The following is a 24,556-nucleotide window of genomic DNA, read 5'->3' on the forward strand; positions in this document are numbered from 1 at the left end:
GATTGATGCCATGGAGGGGTGATCATCCCCTGCCCACCGGTCACAACCACCATGTGCCCCTTGTCAATATCCAGGAATAACAAAAAAATCCAGAGTGTAAATAATGGCCTTACAAGTAGTATGAAAAACGTCAGTGAACGTTTGACTTCATGATAGATTGTATTTGCTAAAAAGGTCAATGGATCGACAGGACTCACGAAATGACGTCTCTAAACGAGGCTGCTGCTACCGGTATTGACATTCTTTTTTCATCAACTTGTTTGTCAATAACATAACCCCCTTTAGAAATTGATCACACGTAGAGCATGCTCTTGCGTATCGAATCAACAGAGAAATATAAACCTTGTTTGCAGGTGATAAGGGTATATTGTCCCATAAGTAAGGGAATTTGACGATTGAAACGTTAAAGTCATCATGTTTATCATGCAGCTTGGTTGCTAGATATACCATTAACATCTTTTCCCTAGTAAAATATCCAAATATGAAACATATGTGTCAGAGTCTGAGGTATCTTTCATTTCAAGCTCAAAGGGATATATAATGTCGACGAGGTGTATTTGGTACACTTGTGAATTCCAAAAGATTGTTGGAAGAACTGGTATCCAAAAACCACATGGATGTTGTTAAACAGAATCTCAAACAATTTTTTGAAATCAGCTTTAGAGTACTTGTGTTTACAATCAGATTTTTTAAACAAAAGGGTTAGTTACAAGTTACATTTTTATTCAAAAGCAACTGTCAATGATGTCAAAAAGCCTGGATTAGGTCTGTTTATAACGGGGCGCATATGCATGGGAATTCCAATAGATTGTTTGAAGACCTTGTCTCCAAAACCACATAGATATTGTCAATCAGAAACTTAAGTATCTCTTTGATATCAACTTCAGAGTACTTGTATATACAATCAAAATTTTATTAAAATAATTTTGCAAATGCCTAATGACAAGGTAAGTAAATTTATAAGTTCAATTTTCATTTTAAAAAAAGCAGCTGTCAATGATATCAAAAAGACTGGACTTTAAGTTATCATGTGGAATGGATGTATATAAAGTTGAAAAGTTGTAAGTTTTAAAGCTGTTGATTTTGGTGAAATCTTATGATTTCAAATTGTCCAAAAGTTTATTGAATTTTTAATATTCACGTCTGATTTACACCGCTTCTCGAATACATGTATATTGTTGCACAGTACATCTGAAGTTTCTTCTTTACTTGTGTTAATATTTTAGCGGGAATAAAATGCTATATTATTTTAAAGGTGATTTTGTGAAGGTGGTAGAACCCAGGTGGGATTCGGCTGTACAGCACCACGGTGAAAAAACAAAAAACAAAACAAGACAAACAAACAAACAAACTAAAAAAAACAACATAGAACCGGTAGGCAAGTATCTCGGTATTTCATTAATCTTAAAATTTCAACGGCTTTAAAAAATTTTAATTACAGATGTCGTAATTCAACCATTAACATTAATTGAATAAAATAAACAGAGATTGATGAATCGATGAAAAACATACGGGGAAATCCCGTAATGGTACCATTTATCTATTTTATAAAATGTAGCAAAGAGCAGTTGGCTGTGAAGGATATGTAAGATTGATAATTAGTAAGAATAATTAGATAATTAATTTACATTAATTGTACAAGTGCATAGTGGTACGGTTTAGAGTACACATTTGTTTGTACTTTTGTCAACAACTGATTTTATACGGAAATCTGACCAGTAGGTAACCCTCAGGCAGATTCTTATTGTCCTTTCTGACATAATTCATTTTATCAAATAAATTCTGCAATATGACTACATATTGCAGAATTTATTTGATAAAATGAATTATGTCAGAAAGGACATTATGAAGGATAGACATGCATAATTATAAAAACACCCTTGCATAGACGAACACTTTTATTTTTGTGACAGATCATGAACCTAAATACTAACGAAAGAGTATACGTCCCTGGATAGATTAAGATTTTGTTTGAGTGAATTATTTTCATTTGGGAGGGAGGGAATTCACTAGATAGACTACATGATCAGTACGCACTGAACCCCGCTGACAAAGCAGGTAACAACTTTGTCTTTGTAAGGCTCATAATATAAATTGTATTTTAAAAGAACTTGCATTTAATTCTACAAGTGGTAATCCAACTTATACTCATAGTTCCCTTTCTAAGGAGAAAATTCTTCACAGTCATATGTCAGTTTTGAATAGTTTTATTATCCCAAAGAACCAAAATGATTATGAACTACCATTTATAAACTGGATTCCGAAACTTTAGAAGAATCCTTACAAACAAAGATATACAGCGGATTCCATTAAATGCTCAACTAAGCCTTTTTCTTTACTCCTCACTAAGATATTAACAGCACTGAAGGAGAAACTTCAAGAGTACTGTGCAACAATATATTTAAGAAGTGGTGAAAATCAGATGTGGATAATTAAAAATTCCAAAGAATTTTTGGACAATTTGAAATTACAAGATTTTTCCAAATTAGCAGCTTAAAAACGTACGAATTTTCAACTTTATACACAGCATTTCCCACGGTAAAGTAGAGTCCATGCTTTTGATATCATTGACAGCTGCTTTTTCAATAAAAATGGAACTCGTAAATTGTCTGTGGTCATTTGCAAAATTATTTTGTTAAAAAGCATTCTGATTGTACACACAAGTACTCTGATGACGACAACAAAAAGATGCTTGAGTTTCTGATTGACAATATCTCTGTGTTGTTTTTGGAGACCTGGTCTATCAACAATCTATTGGAATTCCCAGGGGGAGGCAACTGCGCCCCGTTATTTGTATTCATTTGAAGCGCGTTACTCAATTTGTTTGCACACACCGTTGCAGTTATGAGACTATATCTTTCAAAAAATAATGATTCATTGCTTAAATAACACTACTGAAAGCAATGCGTATCTATAACCGTATAAATACAGGTTCCTCGAACGTCATAAACGTTCGACGTAATTTTCAGTAACGTCATAAAGGGTCGACGTGCGTTCAGTGGATTTTTAAAAAATGGTGAATTTGATCTCGTACCAACCCGTATTTATAACCCGATAGATTTTTAAAATGATACTCATTACTTATATTTACATTTGGGACTTATTCATATTTAATATTTGCCTAATTATGACTTTAAACGCGTGAAATGTTTTATTTTTCAAACCCAACGGCATGCTTGTAATCCGTTGATTGCGCGTCGAGCCTTTATAACGTCACAGAGAAATTGCGTCGAACGTTTATGAAGTTCGAGGAACCTGTATTTATACATTTATAGATACGCATTGCTTTCAGTAGTGTTACATAAAGGGAAACATTTCCAAATGTAAATATGTCCCGATAGATGTTTAAAAATGATACCTTATTTTTTAACAAAATTGACGATTACTCTGGACCGCAATGACAATGACTATATTATTTCATTATGTAAGTATATGGACATAGCATTGTATTGTTATTGAGTGCTAAAGCCGGTCAACGTCTTAAAAGTGGGACAATCACTGAGGGATATCGATGTTTTATTACAAATTTGTCACAATCAATTACTTTTTTTTCTTCGAATTAAACCAGCTCAATTAAATTTGTTCGTGAAGATAAATTACAGATTTTCTTGTTATTATCGCAAGACACATTCTTTGATAGCCTACTTTTTTAAATGTAAGAGGTGAAGGTAAGAAACAGTGATCGACCTATTAATAATCTATTTACAATACAAATACATGTCAAGAGATTATTAAATACAGATCCTTGGAGATTCCAGGTGTGGTATCAGGTGCCCAGGAGAAATAAGCATACCCTGTTGACCGGACACACCCGCCGTGAGCCCTGCGTATTGACCAAGTAGACGGAACATTCCGTTGTCAGATCCAGTGTAGAAACAAAGACCAAACAATTTGTATGAAACTAGAGGTACTGTGAGCAATAAGCTCATTAAATGACACCCGGCCGCTTCCCATATGGTTAGAATGGCAAAGTCCATTTTTTAACTTGGAAACCCGAAATAAGTGTCAGATCAAAAAGTAAAATAAGAGGTGCACAATGGTATTATGTTATAGAGAATCTGTGAAAGAACCAATAAATTTTATTCAGTGATAGAGGAGGAGTTGCAGATAGGCGATGGGTATCCTTCAATATCATAGAAAAAAACGGGCGTGCTCATGTTTTGCTCAGGGAAACCCAAACTGTGCGTCCGATCAAAAAGTAAGATAAAAGGTGCACAATGGTACAATGTAACAAAGATCCTTTGAACGTCTCAATAAATTTCATTCTGTGGTAAAAGAAGGGTTGGGAATAAGATATGGGTAATCGAAGCATAACAGACGGACGGACGACATTAATGTTGCTGACTCCATCATTCTGTTAATATCAACTTCAGAGTACGTGTGCGTATAATTAGAATGTTTTAGCAAAGTAATTTGGTGACGACCAAGCACAAGATTTGAAAATTTCTGAGTTCCATTTCTACTGAACAGGCAGGTACTGATATGAAAAAGTCTAGATTTTAATTTATCACAAGGATACATGTATGTGTACAAAGTTTAGAAAAGTCAAATCTTTTTATTTTATAGACTTTTGAAAAAAATGGTGATTTTGAAGTTTCTTGAAGTTCTTTAGAGTCTTTGAGGATTTACATCTCATTTACACCACTTCTAGAATCTGCTGAAGTTTCTCTTCTACAACAGTTAATATTTTTGCAAGGGGTAAAGATAGAACATCGATAGAGCATACACTGGATAAAGCAATGTATCTTACTTGCAAGAATTTTTATGAAGCATAGGAATCCAGTACAGGTTGAGTAGATCGAACACACCTTGGTTGGCATGTATATCAAAAGTAATAAACACTTAAATGTGTTGTCTGACTTAGAAAAAGAACTGTGAGTATAAGTTGGATTTCCAGAAGTAGATTTAAAGCAATTTCTTCCAAAATAAAGTTTTAATAATGAGCCTTACAAACGAAAACGATATTATGTCCTGGAACCATGATATACAGTAATTTATTGTTCACACGGTCTCCTTAACTCTTTCATCACTTTCGAGTTAAAACGGAAGGATATATGGTTGGCATTTTACATTTCAATTTTCAATTACGATTTGTTATGCCCCCGCGGATCGAAAGATCCCGCAGGGGTATGTTGTTTTTGTCTTGTCTGTTTGTCTTTCTGTCTGCTGTTACACTGTTTTTCAAAGGTAAGTGCATACAGTGCTTTGCAAATACTATATAACCTAATTCAATTCTGTGTGAATTTCATCGGGGGTCATCGCGCGACCGGATCACAGAGAGATGTGATATTTTGACCAAACAACTGTATTGCACAGTCAAGGGTGTAGTATATACCGAAATGTATTCATTTCAAATATAAATATAAGTAATAAACAACAATGTTGTTCCAATGTTAAAAACTCCAGGTTGCGTGATCAAATAGGGCTTCACAGGATTTGATCGGAACTTTTTAACATTGGTTTATAGTATTTCATATACAGGTTGCATCTAGTGTTACACAATATATATATTTTTCAAAATCACTTCATCCATTCTGACATGTAAGGTTTGTGTTATATTGCGCCCAACGTTTGGTATAATCTGCGGCAGAATTCATAGTTAGAAAAGCTCTGTAGTCAATTAAGATCGGGGCTCATGATTGCTTTAAGGTCTTTATTTTCAACTTTATGAACATAACTAGTAGGTAAGTGTCCTGTGCAACTTGAGTTGAAAGAAGAAGAAAACTTAAGAGGAATAAAAAGATAAATAATTTATTAAAAAAAAAAAAACCCACATTATTGTTCTTAAAGACATGGCTGTATTCAGTATGTGTTGCACGATGCGTTTAAGGCTCTAATACTTCAAATATCCTTGAAAAGTGTATAACAATGAATCAGGAAACAAACTACGCAAATGTGACCTTATTTATAACATTCAAATTACAATGAGTATTTTTTTTCTAGAATTGTGTTTGTGGATTACTCGGTAAACAACGCAGATCAATCAAAATTGATATATTAATCTGCATGAAAGTTTTGAAACGTTTTGTTCCATCTGATCCACCGCGTTTCCACACGGAAAGAGTTTGAGGCGTTTTTTTTCAAAACCTCATCAGTTCGTATCTTGACGTATTATTTAAGTAGAATCCCCATCTATCAACCTATCCCAACCCCCCATATAACTCATGAAACTTGGCTTTGAGGCTCTCAGAGCACCATGCGGATTAACACTTTAACTTGTCTTGTGTAAGTACTTCTTTAAGTTATAACTTTTCCCCTCTGTACTTCACCGAGTTTTCACTGAGTCTATGGTTTTATTTACATACTATTACTAGTACTTAACTGCATTAAGAGAGGGAATTCTTTTTTTTTTTTGGTTTATACAAGATTGGTCTCGGTCCTTTAAAAACTGATGAAATGCAAGTGAAAAACGTCAGTATATAACAGTTATTAAATTGCAGAATACAGACATGAAACTTTTTATACAAGTGCCAATTACGAAAAAATTTTCCATTCTAGCGATCACGAAAAGTAAGTTTTGATCAATATTAACACTGTTATTTACTACCAAAATCGACTATTTTTCGCCAATTATTTCAAGTTTGATTAGGGAAACGCATTTAATATTTTATGCTAAAGTGTGTTTGGATGACCAGATTTTCGTTAAATGCTTTTAGTGAGATGAAAGAGAATCAATACCTAAACAATGACATGGTTCTTAAAGAGATAATTTTAAGAACAAATATTGCACAGGCCAGTTTGAAATTTGGAATCAAATGTCATTAAAAGTCATCTTCGGTTGAAAGTTTCAGCCATTTGCAAAAATCATTTGAGCTGATATGCAGAGATTATACTTATTATCAACATAACGAGAGAGAGAGAGAGAGAGAGAGAGAGAGAGAGAGAGAGAGAGAGAGAGAGAGAGAGAGAGAGAGAGAGAGAGAGAGAGAGAGAGAGAGAGAGAGAGAGTTGTCCTTTAATTATTTAAAAACATCTTGGAAATTCGTATGTATGCTATTAACTGATCTTCCAGTGGAGGATATGGAGATAACGAACAGTATTCAATATCAAAGTCCATAAAACAATACAAAACAGGAGCAGAGCAAAAAGGGACCTCCAAAACATCAAAGGTGAAATCAGGTGCCATGGAGGAGTGAGCATCCCCTGCCGACTGGTCACATCCGCCGTGTGCTCCTTTTCATGATCGGAAAGTAACGGAAAAATCCGTCGTGAATTCAGTGTATAAATAATGGACTAACAATTAGTATGAAAGACGTCAGTCAGCATTTGACTCAATGATAAACTGTATTTGCTGACAAGGCCATTGTATCGACCACAGAACTTACGAAATGATAATTTTCAACGAGACTGCTAATATTCTTGTTTTAGCAACTTGTTTGTCAACAATTTACCTGTTTTAAAAAGTGTTCATACGTAGAGCATTCTCTTGCATATCGAATCAACTGAGATATATCACTCCGTATGATGTTGATGAAAGTATATTGCTGCATAAGTAAGGGAAGTTTACGATAGAAAAGTTAGTCATCACGTTTATCATACAGCTTGCTTGTTACATTACCATTAACGTCTTTTTCAATTAACATATCCAAGTATGAAACAGAAGTTGATGAAAGTATATTGCTGCATAAGTAAGGGAAGTTTACGATAGAAAAGTTAGTCATCACGTTTATCATACAGCTTGCTTGTTACATTACCATTAACGTCTTTTTCAATTAACATATCCAAGTATGAAACAGGAGTGTCAGACTCAGTAAAATATGTTGCACTGAGAGACCCCCTACCCCCTGTGGAAAGTCAACATTGCGTAAGAAGTACGTTTGTTTGTAAATCGCTGCTATTAGTCTATCATTTGCATAACTGGGATACAGAAAATTTTTCAGATATCCACAATTCATAAAATAAACATTTTAAAATCAGACTCATTTTGTTTTAGTTGCAATTATTTGTGATAACTACTAATGTTAATAATGGTTTAAACTTATTTTTTAATATATGATTGTACATCGCTATGGCGTAAATTTATTTGTAGATATATTATTTATTAAACTTAATACATTTTTAAAATAATTGCTTTCTACTCCCGATTTCAATTATTTTTAGTATTGCGCGTCTTTACCAGCACTTTTTTTTTTAAAAGTAAGAAAGTTCTATTAATCTATTTATCTATAGAGGAATAGTTTTACAGTAAATTGTTTTAAGTTTTGAATATTTTTAATATTCCTGCCGGCCAGAATGAATTTTTAAAAGTTATATCCTTGATGGATTCAAAATTCCAAAACTTCACAAAAATCCCTACAAACAAAGATGCATTAGCGGCTTCTGGTAAATGTTCTATAGAGCCCCTTCCCGTTAATCCTCACTGAAATATTAACAGTAATGAAGGACAAACTTCAGGAGTACTGTGTAACAAAATATTGGAGAAGTGGTGTAAATCAAATGTGGATACTTAAAAAATCCAAGTAAATCACAAAATTTACCAAAATCAACAGCATAAAAACTTACGACTTTTCAACTTTGTAAACAATCATTTCCCACGATAAATTAAAGTCCAGTCTTATTTTATATCATTGACATCTTCTTTTTTAAAAAATGGATTTCATAAATTCACTTACCTTGTCATTGGTCATCTGCAAAATTATTTTGTAAAAAAAAACATTCAGATCGTACACACAAGTACTCTGAAGTTGATATTAAAAATGCTTGAGTTTCTGATTTACAGTATCTGCGAGTACGAGGGGTGTTAGAAAAGTTCGCGGACAAGTTCTATTGTGAGCGCGCTATTTCAACGAAACCGGTCAAACTTTCCAGATAAAATCTTTTCCTTTTTTCCAATAAATATACAAGAATTTGGTGCTCTTCGGTGATTATTGAAAAATATACAGCTTTTTTATTTTGATAAAACTTGCTTCACGGAGCGTGCTACATTTTAGCACGTTTACATCACAAAGGGTCTTTTTTAAAATTAAAAATTGCACAATTGTAGTGCAAAGAGATTTATGATATTTTACCTGCCGCTAAAGTATTCATGAAACGTCACTGAGAGAAATTTTGAACTAAATTGGAGGGTATATGACTGTTTTATAGCCGTTTATAAATGATCAACGCGCAAAAACACAGCCAAATTTCGGAACGTCATTGAGCGTCATGGAGCACTGCACTACGTAAAAATTGTGTATGCCGACTGGAAAATGTCTAAAAAGAGATTAAAATGTTCAAGATGCTGCCGGGAATTTCCTACACATACAAAGGACAAGTTTTCAAATGGTTGTAGCTTCAAAAGAATGGAAGGATTAACATTTTGAATGATTAACTCCATCGATACTTCAATACCCCCGTATCGCATGGACGTTGTGTTGCGCCTATATGGTTTTGCATAGTTTCCATACCTGATCGATTAACCGCATAGGCTTTTTTAAAGATCTCAGTAATATCCGAATCAGTACAAAAGACATTATAGAAGAAAAGTAACATGTCTTGATATAGATATTTAATTTTACAGTGGAAAAAGATAAGAAATATCTGAAGAAATGAAAGATTTATAGAACTGCGGCAAATCTTAACGGGTTAAAATCTGGTTGTCACGTCGCCTTACGTCTCGTGATTGCTCCGTGAATTCCATGACCTCATAGTAAAAATCGTTGTAAATATTCAAGATTTTATAATATGGACCTGATTTTTACATACCAATAAACAAAATATAGGAATTTATTCAGACATAGGTTATACTTCACAGTACACAATAGATTTTCCGTAATTCAATGTGTCCGCGAACTTTTCTAACGACCCTCGTATATAGTTTTTGGAGACTATGTCTTCCAACAATCTGTTGGGATTCCCGTGGGTCGGCAACTGATCCCACCTTTGGTGTTTTGGAGGTCCATATTTGCTATGCTCCAATTTTGCATTGTTTAATGGACTGTTGGGCCTGCTTACTGTTCGTTTTCTCCTCATATATATCATTAAATATCAAGTGAATTAAAAATAATCTATTTTTAGATTGGTATTGGTGGGGTGTGTCTCCGGACTCCGCCTAAAGTACAGATACCCATCAGGTTCCTCCACATCTGGCCCTAGGAAAACTCTGAGTGGTCGGGCGTCTACAAATATATATGATGACGTCCTATCCAACGGAAACACCAGGCCGCAAAGTTTATCCAACATTTGGTCTGATTATAGAGGTCCCCTTGGTAGATCGAGGTTTAATTCAGGTTAGTATCGTCCTACATTTCTATCTTACATGCCAATGCATGTTATACACTTAAGTTGAAAACTTACTTTTTACTGCTGCTACTACTTTTACTACTACTTCTACTACTAGTAAAAAGATAATTCAGAGCTTAAAACAAAATTTTAGGTGAAGAAAGACAATAAGAAAGGATATTGACTTTTGGCCTTAACGTCAATAGTGCTTCTTTAATTAAACAAGTTCATTTTGCTCAATGAGATCGAAAGAATGTTATAATTTAGAAACCGTTTTATGCAACAACGTAAGTTCTGTCTCTGATTTTTTTTTTTACTAAAAATCAGTGAAAGTCTTTTTAAAGTCATATTGAGGGGAGTAGTTGTAAACAAAATTTTCTTGTAAAATCTTATCAGATGGAAACCATTTTTTTCATTATATGAATTTCTGAACTTGATTTCGACCTTCTCACCTGAATATCGATTACGTTTATGCAAATCAAAGGGATTTGAACATATGTAAATTGTAATATGAATTTCATTGCAAAGGTTTGAAAGAAAGATACACTGTAACATATGTAACTTCCAAAATGATACACGCTGAAGCATTAGTATTTGTGTAACTGGTGTACAAACAGATGGACACAGACTAAATACATACAAATGTAGTCCAATGTTTCATACTTTTTTTTGCGTAACTTGGAAACAATATTTAAAGGTAACATAACATAAGTAAAATGTGTCACCAATTTGATGGATAATTTAAATCACAATTGATGTGTTTTTTAAAAACAGATTTGAATGGCCTTCGACGCGCTTCATCAAGAAGACGGATGGCAAACTCTTTAATGCGAGGTAATGCTGATCTACTTTCAAGATTTTTTTACTGAATATTCCTTTAACATTTTACACAATTTAAATAATCGACTTTCATATGTCAAAGTAAAATTAGTGCATCAAACAATGTATTCAGTAAGATGTATGTCAAGAAATTTATATCTATTGTTATAAATTTGATATATAATATTGATATTCTTATGCAGATTTGAACAGACTTGACGGACGGAGAACCGCCTCTTCGAGGATTCCCTCATCACGTGACAGGACAACCTCAATCAGAGGCCCCGATACGTCATCGTCTCTGTATAGGGAATATGGAGACCTCGCGCAATATTTACCACTTCCGGTTGGTGAAAAATTCAAACCTTCGCCGATCAAAGATTACCGAGCCACCAAAAAACCTCTCCCTGCTGGTCCACTTGCACCGGAAATACTTCAAATGAGAAAAGAGATCAGAGACAAAGTCGCATCAGGATATTATGGATCAGAACCAATATTCAATATCCCCTAACTTTATATTGTTTTTTTTATTATCAATTTTGTCTTTTCATTGTTTGTTTTAACACTGCATATTACATTGTTTGTGAATAAAATGTACAGATCAACGAAAATTGAACCTCAAATGTTATTTTTCGCACATTTCTTCATTTTTCAAAAATACAATAGACATACATGTATATATATATATATATATATATATATATATATATATATATATATATATATATATATATATATATATATATATATATATAAGATGAAAATTTCACAGTTAAGCATAGATACATATTTTTAAAATATCCGCAGCGCGAAATATACAGTATGGCGACAAATTGAACAGATGAAGTTAGTGAACAGTGATTAGTCTACAAATGTCTGTAAGAAACAAATTTTAGAACTCGGATCCTAGTGATTCTTCAGGTACAATGAAGCGCATTGAAGTGGTAAAATTTTCCGTGTGACTGGAACGTTTTGAGCCACCGTATACAACGGGTAACGCGGGGGAGTCGCTAAAAAGTGTGGGGGAGTCGTTTTCAACGTATGGGGGAGTAGATTTTCACCGCTTCGGAGTCAGACTAGATGTGGATCACGTCTTTTTTGGTATATGTAAGATGTATTTACAAAAATTAAATAGCCCACGGAAGGTAGCAATAGTTAAGCTTTGTCTTGGTCATTTGTCTGCCTAGCATATACGTCTAGTTTTCTCAAACACTTCGGAACTATTCGACAGATTTCATATTTACGTTGATCGAGTTGTGAAAACATGCCTTATTTGCACAATCTACGATTTGTGTAGGGATTATGACAGTTAAAACAGCAAAAGCAAACCTTAATCTTTTAAATGCAACAATTAAAACTTGTCTAGACTTTATAAAAATTAATAATTAAGACATTTTCTCTTCAGACAGTAAGAGTGACGTACGGGGGAGTCGTTTCTGGAAAAAAACAACGCATAGGGGAGTCGCAAAATAAAGTCAATACATACTTGGTGTTGTTTTTATGTATTTTCATATTGCTGTCTTCCCTGACACTGCATGCAAATACCTTTTTATTTACTCGTAGATACCTATAAATTGATGTTGGGTTAATTCCTTTATAATTTGAAGTTTCTACAAGATTTTTTTTTTCTATGGCTAATGACCAAGACAAAGCTTAACTATTGCTACCTTCCGTGGGCTATTTATTTTTTGTAAATTCACTTTACCTATATCGAAAAAAGACGTGACCCACATCTTATCTGACTCCGGCGTGTCATTATGTTATAATTGACGTTCAAAACATGACTCAGAACGTTTCATCCAAACGGAAAATTTTACCACTTCAATGCGCTTCATTGTAAGATCATATACTTAGGAAGAGTAAACTCCCTATGTAAATCGACTAATCCCGCTGTGAGCTTTAGATACTGATCTTGTAGATATAATCCTTTGTTAACCTATCTTGGGGTTGTATTTTGACAAAATTATCAACCCAATAGTCAGACCTTATTTATTCGTACAATTATACTGATCCCACCTCTGATATTTTGGAGGTCCGTGTTTGCTCCGCTCCTAATGTGTATTGTTTTACGGACTTTGATATTGAATACTGACTGTTATCTCCATATACTTCATTAGGTTAACAATAATAGAATTTCTGAAATGTTGACTTTTTAAAAAAGTAGTTAACCCCCCCGTAACATCAACTTTTTTGTCTGTGATCTATATCTATTTAAAAGTTGACTTTATTGAGATCAGAGCATGCTCTTGTGTATCGAATAAGTTGGGAGGCCTTAAGACCATATGTAGGTGATAGTGTAATATTACTAAAGCTATAATAAGAGACTTATATCATTGAAAATTTGACGTCATATATCCTTTGATAATTCAGATGTCTATGATCAGTAAAACATCCAAATATTAAACAGATATGGCATACCTCATCAATGTGTTTTAGATTCTAAGTACCCTGGGGTATAGTAAGTCGATTTTAAATGGAGGAAACAATTGTTAATTGAAAAACGTACAATATATCTGATTTCAGATTTGAAGACAATGGCAACTACATGTATATTCCTCTTCTTATGTTTTTGAATAATATCTACTTTATAGGAATATAAAAACAGGCCATGTTATGACAAGCACATTAGTACACACCTAAATTCTAGTAGTCTGTTGGAAGATCTGGTCTCCGAACTACACAAATATTATTATATAGAAATTTCAGCATCTTTTAATCACAACTTCAGGAGAAAGATATGAAGATAACGAACAGTATTCAACATCAAAGTCCCTAAAACAATATAAAATAGGGGCAGAGCAAACACGGACCTCCGATACATCAGAGTTGGGATCAGGTGTCATGGGGGAGTGAGCATCCCCTGCTGACCGGTCACACCCGCCGTGTGCTCCTTGTCATGATCGGGAAATAACGAGAAAATCCAATTCAATATATAAATAATGGACTAACATTATATGAAAGACGTCAGTCAGCATTTGACTTAATGATATAATAATTATATTTGTTGAAAAGGTCATCGTATTGACCATAGAACTTATGAAATGATGACTTTAAACGAGACTGTTGATATTCTTGTTTCATAAACTTGCTTGTAAATAATTTACCTCGTTTCAGAAATTGTTCATACGTAGAGCATATTCTTGCGTATCGAATCAACTGAGATATATACACTCCGTATGCAGGTAATGAAGGTATATTGATGTAAGGGGAAGTAAGGGGAGTTGACGATAGAAAAGTTAAAGTCATCACGTTTATCATACAGCTTGGTTGTTAGATTACGTAATACTATGTGATGTATCAGATTGATTTTTAAGTAATTATGTTTATGACCAGTCACAAGATGCTAAAATTGAATGTTGATTAAATGGTGCATGTCAACTTTCAACTTTATAATATAAGAAGAAAAAAAATATATAAATTGGTCACGTTTTTCTAGGCCAACCCTCGTTAAACACTGAACAGAATTTCATTTAAATGTACATTTAGTTCTATACTTACAAAGTCCTGTTAATATCAAGATTTTCAATCATAAGACCAAAATAAAAAAGGGTTTGTAATATCCACATATCGCAATTTTAGAAAAAGTGAATTTCCTAAAAATCTATGAACAATTTAGCCCAGGTCTCCCACACACACATCATTTGTGGTTAGCCCATTCACTTTAAATAAATTTTACATACGGGTTTGAATATCCATTTTAATGGGAACATTTAATTCGGATTGTATTGTAACCTTTAAAATAATAAAAAATCATGCAGTAATTGTTTGTTATTTCATATCCATTTATAAAAACAAAACTTCCGAAAGCTTAGCAATTGATTCAAAAACACCCACACATTGCCACAGCACGGTGATTGACATTTCAAGCACTTACTACCTATAAATTGTCATGATAAGATAATATAATTCACTCATTTTCTGTCAATACAAGTCAATACAAGTCAATGTCATAGTCGTTAATGTGACTTAGCTTGTTCCTTTATTTTAACCCCGTGTTTTTGTGGAAAGGGTTCTTGGAATAGATTTGGAAGGGAAAATAGGGGTTGGTGGGTTAATAAAGATATAAAAATCTTTTCAGTAGTCATTAATCCATCTTTATTTATCCCCCCCCCCCAATCGTTCCCTTCCCAATCAACTCCAAGAACCCTTTCCACAAAAATAAAGGGATTTTTTAATAAGAAAACTTTTACCCTTACCTTAAGACTCGCAAATAAATAAGAATTATTTTTGCCAATTCAACCTTCACAGAATGTTTAAGGCCGAAAAGGCATATTTCATTTATAAAACTGTGTCAAAGAATGACTGCAAATTTTACTTTGCTCTCTTGACACAAAAGGAAAATGTATTATACTACTCCTGTAGCAAGCGTCGATGAAACGCTATTTAGTGATACTTATAGGGTATTTGAAAACACAAAATTTTAATTAATCAATTATATCAATACGAACGACTTTTCAACACTTTCTTTAGCCTTTCACTACGATGGATCAAAATTCAGGCTCGACTTTTGGCATCATAGATAGTTGCTATGACTGTGTACACACAGGTGGTCTGGAGTTTGTGTTAAAAAAATTACATTTAAAAATACTGAAAAACAGAACAACACAAAAAACGCATTGGGTATGCTGTACATTTATGGGTGACCACAAAATAATTATCTAATGTTAGAAGGACCCTCTTTCTCTCTCTCTCTTTCCGTTTTATACATTGTTAACATAACAAAGAATGTTTTCCCCGAATTTGATATTGAATTATAAATATATCAAGTGAAGACATTAAAAAAATATATATTGTACATCGATAATTTTCGATTAAACCTGTACAAATCATTTTTTTTAAATCTAGCTTTATAAAAATACACTTTTATGCTGATTTCTGTCAGCACACACTCATAAAGATAAAACTGATGCTTTTACTGCATCATCTCTTGTTGGAAGATTAATTTCCTAGATCCAAATTACAGTAACAAACATGTTTAGTCAATAACAAACTCTATGACATTTCCCTGTCTATTTATTTTATGCCAGTCTGACACATGATACTATGTTTAAAAACATTTTCGTTTCTATAATCCTCTTTGAATTGAATTAAATATTCAGGTATCCTAATCAATAATTGAAATATCTCTTTTTCGGTCAGACCAAATCATTTAACCAAGGGAACTACTTCAATTTATAGACAATAAACCAATATTTTATCCAACTACTAGTATATGTATATGTATTTATTATTCATTTGGATATCGTCCTTGAATGAAATATGTTGATTTGGTTTTTCTTGAATGTTAAATAATATATATTTGCAGATATAAAAAAAATATTTATACATTGTCTGAAACAATAAATGCTGTTGACTTATTAATTTGTTAGACTCTTTTTAAAGCAGCTGTAGGCGTTTGAGGAGTCGGTCCATTGATGTAACTAATTGGTTTGGATCGATCATACATTTCCATTATTTGCTAAAATGAAACATGGAATATTTTAATACTGTAGCAACAGTAATTGTACTGTTTAGTTTTGTTATGCTAATTTTGTATTATTACAAAACATTAGAGTTAATAGAATTTTTAGATAAGGTCTATAGTTCTACCTAGTGTTTTTAAATTAATTCGATTGCTTAGCATTAAATGCTAAAATTCTGTTATTTGTAGAAAATTTTTTATTTTTCCAAGTTATTAAGAAAAAATTCAGGTATATTTACTTTCACTCTATGTAATATTTCTTCTTAATTTATACATTTACCAGTGTACTTGTTACTCAGACAAGTCCTTAGCTTACAACAATGTACTATAACTATATTTTCTGAAAGGTTAAATCGTTAAATAAATGTACGTGCTGTAATGCTTCGACATAAACTGAAATGCCTTTTGTATACCAGTAGTAACGAGGTATATAAGAAAGAAATTTTTGACAAGATAAGCTTACTCTTATACTAAGTCTTGAATCTTTAAGTAATTTTATTTTCTAAATAAATAGCATTAAAGATTTGTTTCATTTGGGCAATTTTCTATATGCTGCGTCATTCTTAAGAAAATAAAAGGATGTATTCGCTTTAACAAAAGAATTGACCTATAGGAGAAAACAATTTCCCGGAAAAAATGACATTTAAAATTCAATCTTTATTTGTTGTTTCCTATCGTATATATGTCTAAATTTTTTAAATTTGTATTTTATACCTAAAATTTATTATTTATAACTTTACAATTAACCTCCAAAGTTGATCGAAACACCATTTTGTCCTTTAAAGCGTTGATTTTTGCATGAATTTTGGCCTTGAAGTCCATCAGGGCAGGCCTGCCCCTAAATAAAATTGTGATATTTTGATAGGTTAGGATGTAAGGAATGGTTTAAAATAAGATTTTTTAAGGGGCACCTCTGCCCTGGGGTCGAAATTCACAAAAAACCTGCAAAAAATAAGGAAACCAGATTTTCATAATCTGCTTTAAATTTATGCCCATCATTCATATAGGCAGACTAGCTCAGTTGACATATACGCTGACTTTTAAAACCGTGGACACTCTCTTTTTAAAGTCGGGGGTTCGAATCCACCTGGTACAACACTTTTAAAGTTTAAAATTTCGCCTTTTCAAATTCTATTTCAATTTTTTTTTATAGACTTGTGTGTATTTTTCCTTCAATTTTGTATCCCTTATGCATGCCCATTCTTGATTTAAGAAACACTAAAGAGATATCAAATCGTAACAATCCAATGTACAGTTGTCAGTCAGGTGGAACGAACCTCAGTATAAGCACACTTTCTGCGAGGACAAGAATAACTCACTGTCTGTTACTCAGCATTGAGCTGCGATGAATTTCAATTGTATATATTCCTTAGAATTTAATCACATTGGTTTTGGCTACAAATATCAGTAACTGTACTCCCTTGGATTTCATTTAGGCCTTTATAATTTGCACACATTAATGACAAGTTTTTATTATATCCACGGATAAATAGCCTAGACATAAAGAATAGAATTTCAGAGACAGTAGACATTACCTTTATGCACAATGAGAAGTAAAGACAAATATCAATCATTACTGGAGATAACAAACTCAGAAAATCAGTAAAAGGGGTTCCTCCTATCTCTACTCACTGAAATAAAGATTTAGGAAAAACAAACTGTTATATGTATTCAGCCTAATGTCATTAATGAGAACGGAAATCGACAAGCATTTTGTAGAGAATAAAACCAAGCCCGGTCCTATAGGTCAGATCCCTATTTATAATGAAGTGATCCTTTGACGTAAAACAGCATTTTCATTCATGTTCATTTACTTAAACTCGCTCTGTAGAATTTTATTCTGCTGGGCTTAAATTACCAGAGTTTTTTTTAAAGTTTCAAATAGAAATTTAGACATTTTCTAGTCACTTTAACATCAGCAAATTATATCTTTTTCAGAGAGTAAAGTCTTAACAAGTTTAAATAAAGTATGCAGGGTCGAATGAATTAATAATTGCCACGAAAGAGACCAAAATAGTCAAAATATGTTTCTTTTTCTTGTAAGTTCTATGGTCGATACAATGACCATGTCAGCAAATACAATTTATCTTTGAGTTAAATGCAAACATATGTTTTTCATTGTAATTGTTTTGGCCAATATTTACACGCTGAATTGCCAACGAATTTCCCCATTAATTCCCGATGACGAGGAGTACACGACAGGTGTGACTGGTCGGCAGGGGGTGCTGACTTCTTCACGGCATCTGTTCTGCTCTCTGATGTTTTGGAGGCCTGAGTTTGCTTTGCTCTTGTTTTGTATAGTTAGACATTGGAAATTGAATATTGTTCCATATATATCCATATATTTCTTTTTCTTCCAAGATATTTAAACAAATAGGCAATCATATAACACTTCTATTACAGAGGAGTAACTGATGCTATTCAAACAAAGCATATGGTTTGTAGTTTTACTTTAAGGTTTATATATATATATATATAGAGTGAGAGAGAGTTAAGAAAGGGCTTATTATCTGTAAGTAACACCGAGTAGTTAGACTCCTTAATGAGATAAAAAAAACCTGTTATTTGAATAGACGTTCAAAACGTAGTTAACAAAAAATACTCTGACCAACAAATAACAAGGTCATGGTCACTAATATCTTGGATAGGAAATGACTTCATATTGTGGACTGAAAAAGATGCATGTCACGCTGTAGAACAATGAATCAGAATCGTTGCAGTAAAACCGCGGAAGTAAGACTGATAATGATAATGATGTGGAAATATAGGATAAGATGATTGATCCTAATATTTATGAGACAAGATTTTCCATTTTGTCGAAAAAAAAACTTTTGACCTTGACGAAGTAAATAAATAAATAATTAAATAAATAAATAAGAGAGCTCAGAAAATTTACAAAAATACTTAACATTAATAAATGTTGCCAAGTGGTCTTTATTGTTAAATATGAGTTAAGGTGGAGAAACACCAGGAAGTCATAAGCAATTTATAAATACCTGTAGTTAAGATCGGTATCTTATATACTTTAATCTGGACCGTTTAGGTACAGGTATATATAAATAAGAATGCCCTCATATATAATTCCTCCAGGGCAAGGAGAAACTAAGTAGGTATGTTGTAGGTGTATTGAATATGACTAAATCATTCCAACTCAGAAATCATTTCATTCAACAGTCTGCTCCCAAACGAAAAATCGTAATTTTGAGAGCTATATTTCTTAATAGATATACGCAATTCACTACAGTATACATACATATACATGTATCATTGATTAGTACCTTTAGTCTTATAACCATTGATGCATGACAGATTTGAATTATGTTATATTATTTGGACACGGGCGCCATAAATCAAAATTAGAATCTGTTCAATAAAAGGTCGGCGAATTATTACTTAGTACTTTTGTGACAGATATATTTCAATTTACGGAACCTTGATTCAAATGTTTTCTCTCTGCAGTTTGTCGAGACTAATGACCCATGTAGATGCACGCCATCTATTGTCTTTACTTCTGCAAATAGCGGTTTAATTAAAAGATCAGTCATTGGTCAATTAGATTATCAAATTGATTTTGCCAATAACCGGAACACTTGTCTGAAATTGAATAGTCTGTTTATGTTTCTGATAATCTATACAATGTAGGTGTGGCCTGAGACATCAAATGATTTATAGTGATAGCCAAGAGTTCTACTTTGAAAATGGAGACATCGGTTTTTGTGGGGAAAAGTCTTCTAGAATGTTATTATATCCCCGCTTAAAAAGCGGGAGGGTATAGAGAAACCGGTATGTCTGTCCGTCCGTTTGTCTGCCGTTACGCTTTTGGTTACCAACCTCTTATCCGCAACTCCTCTCGTACCAATGAATGGAATTTGTTGAAACTTTCACAGAATCTTCACAGAATCTTTATTGCGTATTGTCATTGTGCACCTCCTATTTTACTTTTTAAACTGACAAATATTTTGGGTTTACCATAGCAAAACATAGACACTGCCATTTTATACATACGGGAGGCGGGGGTATTATTTAGTGAGCTCATTGCTCACATACCTCTAGTTCAATAAGTTCAATAGTGCAAAGGTGCTCTATGTATGATTCTTAAAAATCCACACAGCTGGATGAAATTCACAAATTTTTACCAAAATATGATATGATTCTCCGTTCGCAATATTTTATTCACCATGCAGTAAAATTGCGCTGGCAGCTCAAAATCAATCAGTTAAGCAAAATTTATCAACTTCCTGCAATGACATGCAATATTCACATCATCTTAACATCGCGCTAAAAGAAAACTTTGGATTGAAAAAAATATGTTGTTTCTTCTCTCGTTTCAGAAAATATGTTTTCTTGTATCCCAATTATTAAAAAACACAAACAATTATTTGAAATGCTAAAAATGCGTCACTGGGTTCTAAAGGGAAATCATCCGCAAAATTACAAATTTCTTTATGGCTTTTTTTCCCCCGAGCTTACTAATCTGGTTTGGGTTTTTTTTTTACGAAGAAAAAGTTATTTTAGGTTATTCATAGGACGTATCAAGACATAAGATGACTTATATTAATAAGAAATTAATAATTCTACATTTGGTTTGATTAAATAACAACAGCATACAAAACACAATTAGATAATGAAATCTTTTTATTACTATTATTGGGGAAAGAATAAAACATACATTATACTTAATAATGGAATAAAAAACATTGTTGATAGCATAATATAACATATAGATAACAATATTTTAAGTCACTTGGACATAGAAAATAAGTAAGAAAACATGCAACTTCAAAAATTACTACATACAAATGCACCAAATCTACAAAATTCAGAATAGTTACTATTAGTTAATGCGATTCACAACTGGAAAAAAAAATACAAAAATGTAAGAACAAAAATCAAATTGGATTGGCACGTAAACGATGCCAACAAAAGATATCAGCAGGCGTCTTCATTAGAAGACTTGCTGTCATCAGATTGTTTGCGACTGTTGCCTATAGGAACAGAACTTTGGAAACTGACAGATTGTTTTAGAACCAGGTCCGAACGGTGAGAGGTTCTACTGGAAACCGACGGCTTCCGGTATAAGCTGTTTTGCCTTGAAGGTCTGCTGAATGTGGATTGTCTCTGAAACTGTGTAATCATCGCCGATAACGTCGAACTTCTTTTAGAATTTGACCTTGTGTTTTTCAATGTTGTTTTGGACAACAGTCCCGTCCCCTTCTTCTTACACAATTCTCTAATTAGCGAAGAGAATCTATCGTCTGATAGTCCGTATATAAAGGGGTTGGATACGTTATTAAGAAAGACGGTCCAGAAAAACGTATAGTAGATTGTTCCCGTAGTGAATGTGAGATCACACTCGAGATCAGATTTAAGATGTAACACCATTGCTAAAGCATCGTGAGTCAATGTACTAATTACATACACTATAGTGATTATCATGAAGGTCACGGTCGATTTTCTGGTTTGGAGATTTTTGCTACACGACCCAACGGAATCCTTACGGCGACTAGAGAAATACTTGGAATGACTATGCACACTTTTCATGATAAAATAGTATAAAACCGACAAAATAAGAGTTACAACAAGAAACATGGATATGAGTACATTATAGTACCACTTTGATAAAGACATGAAGAACTCGTTTTCTTCTCTGAAACACCTTGTTCCCACGATTCCGTGAATGTTCGTCTTCACTCTTGCATTTCCATAAAACCAAGGCGTGAACCAAGTAACGCTCAAAGTCATAAAAACAATTACCGTGCAGCTTATTTTCGCTTGTCTTTCTGTAATCTGCTTCTTCAACGGTCTGCACACTTTGCGGAATCTATCTATGGCAATTACAACAAGCATCAATGGAGAAGCAACTCCCCCGAAAAATCCAACGAAGTGTCCCGCTTTACATATAAAGTTTGATGGAAAGTTAATGGGATAGTACAAATAAAGAATTCCAAATGGCATCACTAGCACACAATTAATAAGATCTAGAAATGCCAGAAATAGGACAAAAACGCGATAGTTTGAAATCTTGAAGCGGGTGAAGTATACCACGATTACTAACAAATTACCGATGAGGCCAAGCAGCATCTGTAATGATATAAAGTAAATTCCCGGGATGTTTCGGCGACGAAAGCCCGCATTGACATCTTCGATTGTCGTAGAATTCGGCCAGTGTAGTTCTCTCAGCCAAACTGGACAGAACAACTCCTCCGGTCGCCCCACCAGCACGGGCTGCGATGTTGTATGGGCCTGGGTAGTGGGTTCGGCCTCTGGTTCTAGAGATTCCCGGGGCATCAATGAGGGTATCATTGTAATCATCAAAGTCGTAATCCATGGTGAATTTGCTCAAAAGAATCCAGTGCTTTATTTTCAGTCTCTATTATTGTCACATATTCTTTGAAAGCTCACGCAATTAAAATATCGAAGAATTATGGAAATAATTGGCATAAGTAATAATACGAATTTTCGTGAAAAGTATATGCCATTTTTTATGGAAATATTGAAAAGTTTATTACCATAACCTGTTTTAAAAATTCCGAGACACTAGCATTGTTTAAAAGTTTTGTAACTTTTCCTCACAGAAAAATCGCTGACTAAACTACTACTTCATTTCCCTTAGTGCAAAACCACCTGTTTTGCTGATGGTCTTGGACTTTCTGACAAACATCACGATGTTAGTACCGGAAGTAGCATTCCAATGGCTTTTAGACTTTGGTTGTTGATGCCGGATATTTAAGCCATCAAATTGGCTTCAGTCTCTGTGAAGGAACACTTTTATACTTTCATCAATGGCTGCTGAGCATCTGATCGATTGAACAGTTATTGGCTGTCCGGGATAAACTGTTTAGTGTGACATTTTCCATTTTGCGAATCATTTTTCCGCTGTCGTGTTTGTGCACTGTGAAACGTTTGTCACTATAAGAAACTAGCTATTATAGAAAGGAAAACCACATCTCATCATTGTTGAATAAATATGTAAACAAAAATCTTACCCTGTGGGTAACTTTTATACATTTACGATACAGCAAAGTTTTAAGCTTTATTATAAAACAATTTCTCGCTTGGATAGCTTTATGGCGCATGTATCAATTATATTAAATATAAAAATAGTTGCTTTCAATAGTGTTGTTTTTATATGTTGTCGTCATTCTGTCACAAGTAAAAACATATTTTGAATTTAATGTTTATATTAAAAAGAAGGCTTAATCCTTTAAAAATAACTTTTAGTAGAGTGTATCCAAAAGAAATTCGGAAATGTCAAAGATTCGTCTCCATTTGATATACCTGAAATGAAGAAGCTAAAATTAAAAATACAGTAATATTTTATAGTTTTTATATAAACAGTGATGAAAGTAAGCAAACTTATGTATCAATAGAATTGATCTACAAGCTTAAAATGTAACTGAGTACTTACTTTAGCGGAAAATCGTTTTCCTCCAAAACTAAACGAAATACGGATAGGATCAAATTCAAGATAAAAAATATTAAACTCATTTTTTAACCTGTTCGGATTCTGGAATATCTGGAACATATGCATGAATTTATTTATATGAAACTATGAAATATCGACTTTAATAATGAATAATTTCCTGGAGTTTTTATGAATAATTTTATAATTACATATACATTCATATTTATTCCCTTGTTACTAAGGATTTCATAGGGTTACATGACGAAGTAATAAAAAATGAAGTATGGAAAGTATATATTGATTACGACATGACCTTTTAACGGTTAAGTACGGGTCCAGATCGGACTTGAACTCGTGACATTGATACACCCCTGCTTAAAACGAATATAATACTTGAAATGGTGTACTCGATTGAGTCTGGGACGTAGCACCAAGAAAGGATGTAAAGGACACAGTTTTTCTCTAAAGAAATACACTAGTTATCTACATTTTAAAAAAATATTGTTTCAGGTTTGTATTGAATTACATGTATTTGCTTGTTATTGTTTCTTGCTATAGTTTCCTTCTCGTGTATATATTAAAGAGGCAGTGACACGAACATGTATGTTTACAGTATTTATCTGCTGACTAAATTCCAAGAGGTTCTCTAAAATAATATTGTTAAGTTAACA

At 33.2% G+C, this 24,556-nt stretch overlaps 2 protein-coding genes and 1 pseudogene across 2 annotated transcripts in view; 2 read left to right on the forward strand and 1 right to left on the reverse strand.

Moving 5' to 3' along the window:
* The window catches only part of LOC134268771 (uncharacterized), a 209,676-nt gene that overhangs the window by 152,034 nt on the left and 33,086 nt on the right, over positions 1-24,556 (forward strand). The window lies entirely within an intron of this gene.
* LOC134268755 (uncharacterized) lies at positions 6,134-11,647 on the forward strand. The gene is made up of 4 exons (XM_062750994.1): positions 6,134-6,225; positions 9,997-10,208; positions 10,975-11,034; positions 11,223-11,647. The coding sequence occupies exons 1-4, from the start codon at positions 6,197-6,199 to the stop codon at positions 11,528-11,530; spliced, it is 609 nt and encodes a 202-aa protein (XP_062606978.1). The 5' UTR covers positions 6,134-6,196; the 3' UTR covers positions 11,531-11,647.
* Positions 21,147-23,440, reverse strand: LOC134268768 (neuropeptide FF receptor 2-like; annotated as a pseudogene).

Source organism: Saccostrea cucullata, unplaced genomic scaffold (genome assembly GCF_032062105.1).
Source record: "Saccostrea cucullata isolate Sc308-1 unplaced genomic scaffold, CSIRO_AGI_Scuc_v1 ctg772, whole genome shotgun sequence".
Classification (NCBI taxonomy): Eukaryota; Metazoa; Mollusca; class Bivalvia; order Ostreida; family Ostreidae; genus Saccostrea; species Saccostrea cuccullata.